This window comes from Trachymyrmex cornetzi, unplaced genomic scaffold (assembly GCF_001594075.2).
Source record: "Trachymyrmex cornetzi isolate Tcor2-1 unplaced genomic scaffold, Tcor1.1 scaffold2153, whole genome shotgun sequence".
In the NCBI taxonomy this organism is placed as follows: Eukaryota; Metazoa; Arthropoda; class Insecta; order Hymenoptera; family Formicidae; genus Trachymyrmex; species Trachymyrmex cornetzi.
In genome coordinates this window covers 20,236-20,894 of record NW_017296796.1, presented here as the reverse complement: position 1 = coordinate 20,894, position 659 = coordinate 20,236, and the positions used below count along the sequence as shown (strand labels likewise).

Genomic DNA, 659 nt, shown 5'->3' with positions numbered 1-659 from the left:
TAAATAATTTTTGTCTCTTGCAATTTTTCTGTAAAGTTGATAGTATTTGAGTAAAAAATTATTCAAAACCAATATTTTGCAAGTTTTAGTAATTAATATCTTGTTAACTATTGCGAAAATTGCAAAATGGCAGAGGACTTTTCGACCCAGTTTAGTCCGTTCTATCTACACACGAGCGCTTTGTTAAAACTTACCGGACACTCTGTATATACAAATTTTAAAAAACATTTTATGATTTTTAGCAATAAATGATTTTATCTCGATTTTCACATTTTCGAATTTAATTGACAAATAAATATTTTTTGTTTCTAAGAAACACTCTATATAGTCAACGTATTGATTCAAAAGTTTTCTTTTATGTTGCTGTGTGTAGATACCATAACAGGTGACAAGGTGGAAAGGAATTTAATAGATACATGGTTGGAAGCACTTACAACGTATGTAATTTTATTCTAAGCATTTCAATTTACATGAACACATTTCGTAATCTGTTCTGTCTATCAGCACGAGCCGTTTAAGGAACGCACTGTATTTTCGCGTTGATGGATCGGTTCACAATAAATGTTGACACTTTATTAATATAAAAAGTATATTATGGTATAAAATAAAGTATATCTCATAAGAGTATATCTTTCACATAAATGATGCACGCGAATGTG

At 29.3% G+C, this 659-nt stretch overlaps 1 protein-coding gene across 1 annotated transcript in view; it reads left to right on the top strand.

Annotated features, from left to right (window-relative positions):
- The window catches only part of LOC108760064 (cytochrome P450 4c21), a 7,646-nt gene extending 7,190 nt beyond the window's left edge, over positions 1–456 (top strand). The window contains exon 3 of the mRNA XM_018505846.1: positions 374–456. Coding sequence (XP_018361348.1) covers positions 374–456 — 83 coding nt within the window. The remainder of the gene's footprint in view (positions 1–373) is intronic.
- Positions 457–659: the final 203 nt, after the last annotated feature.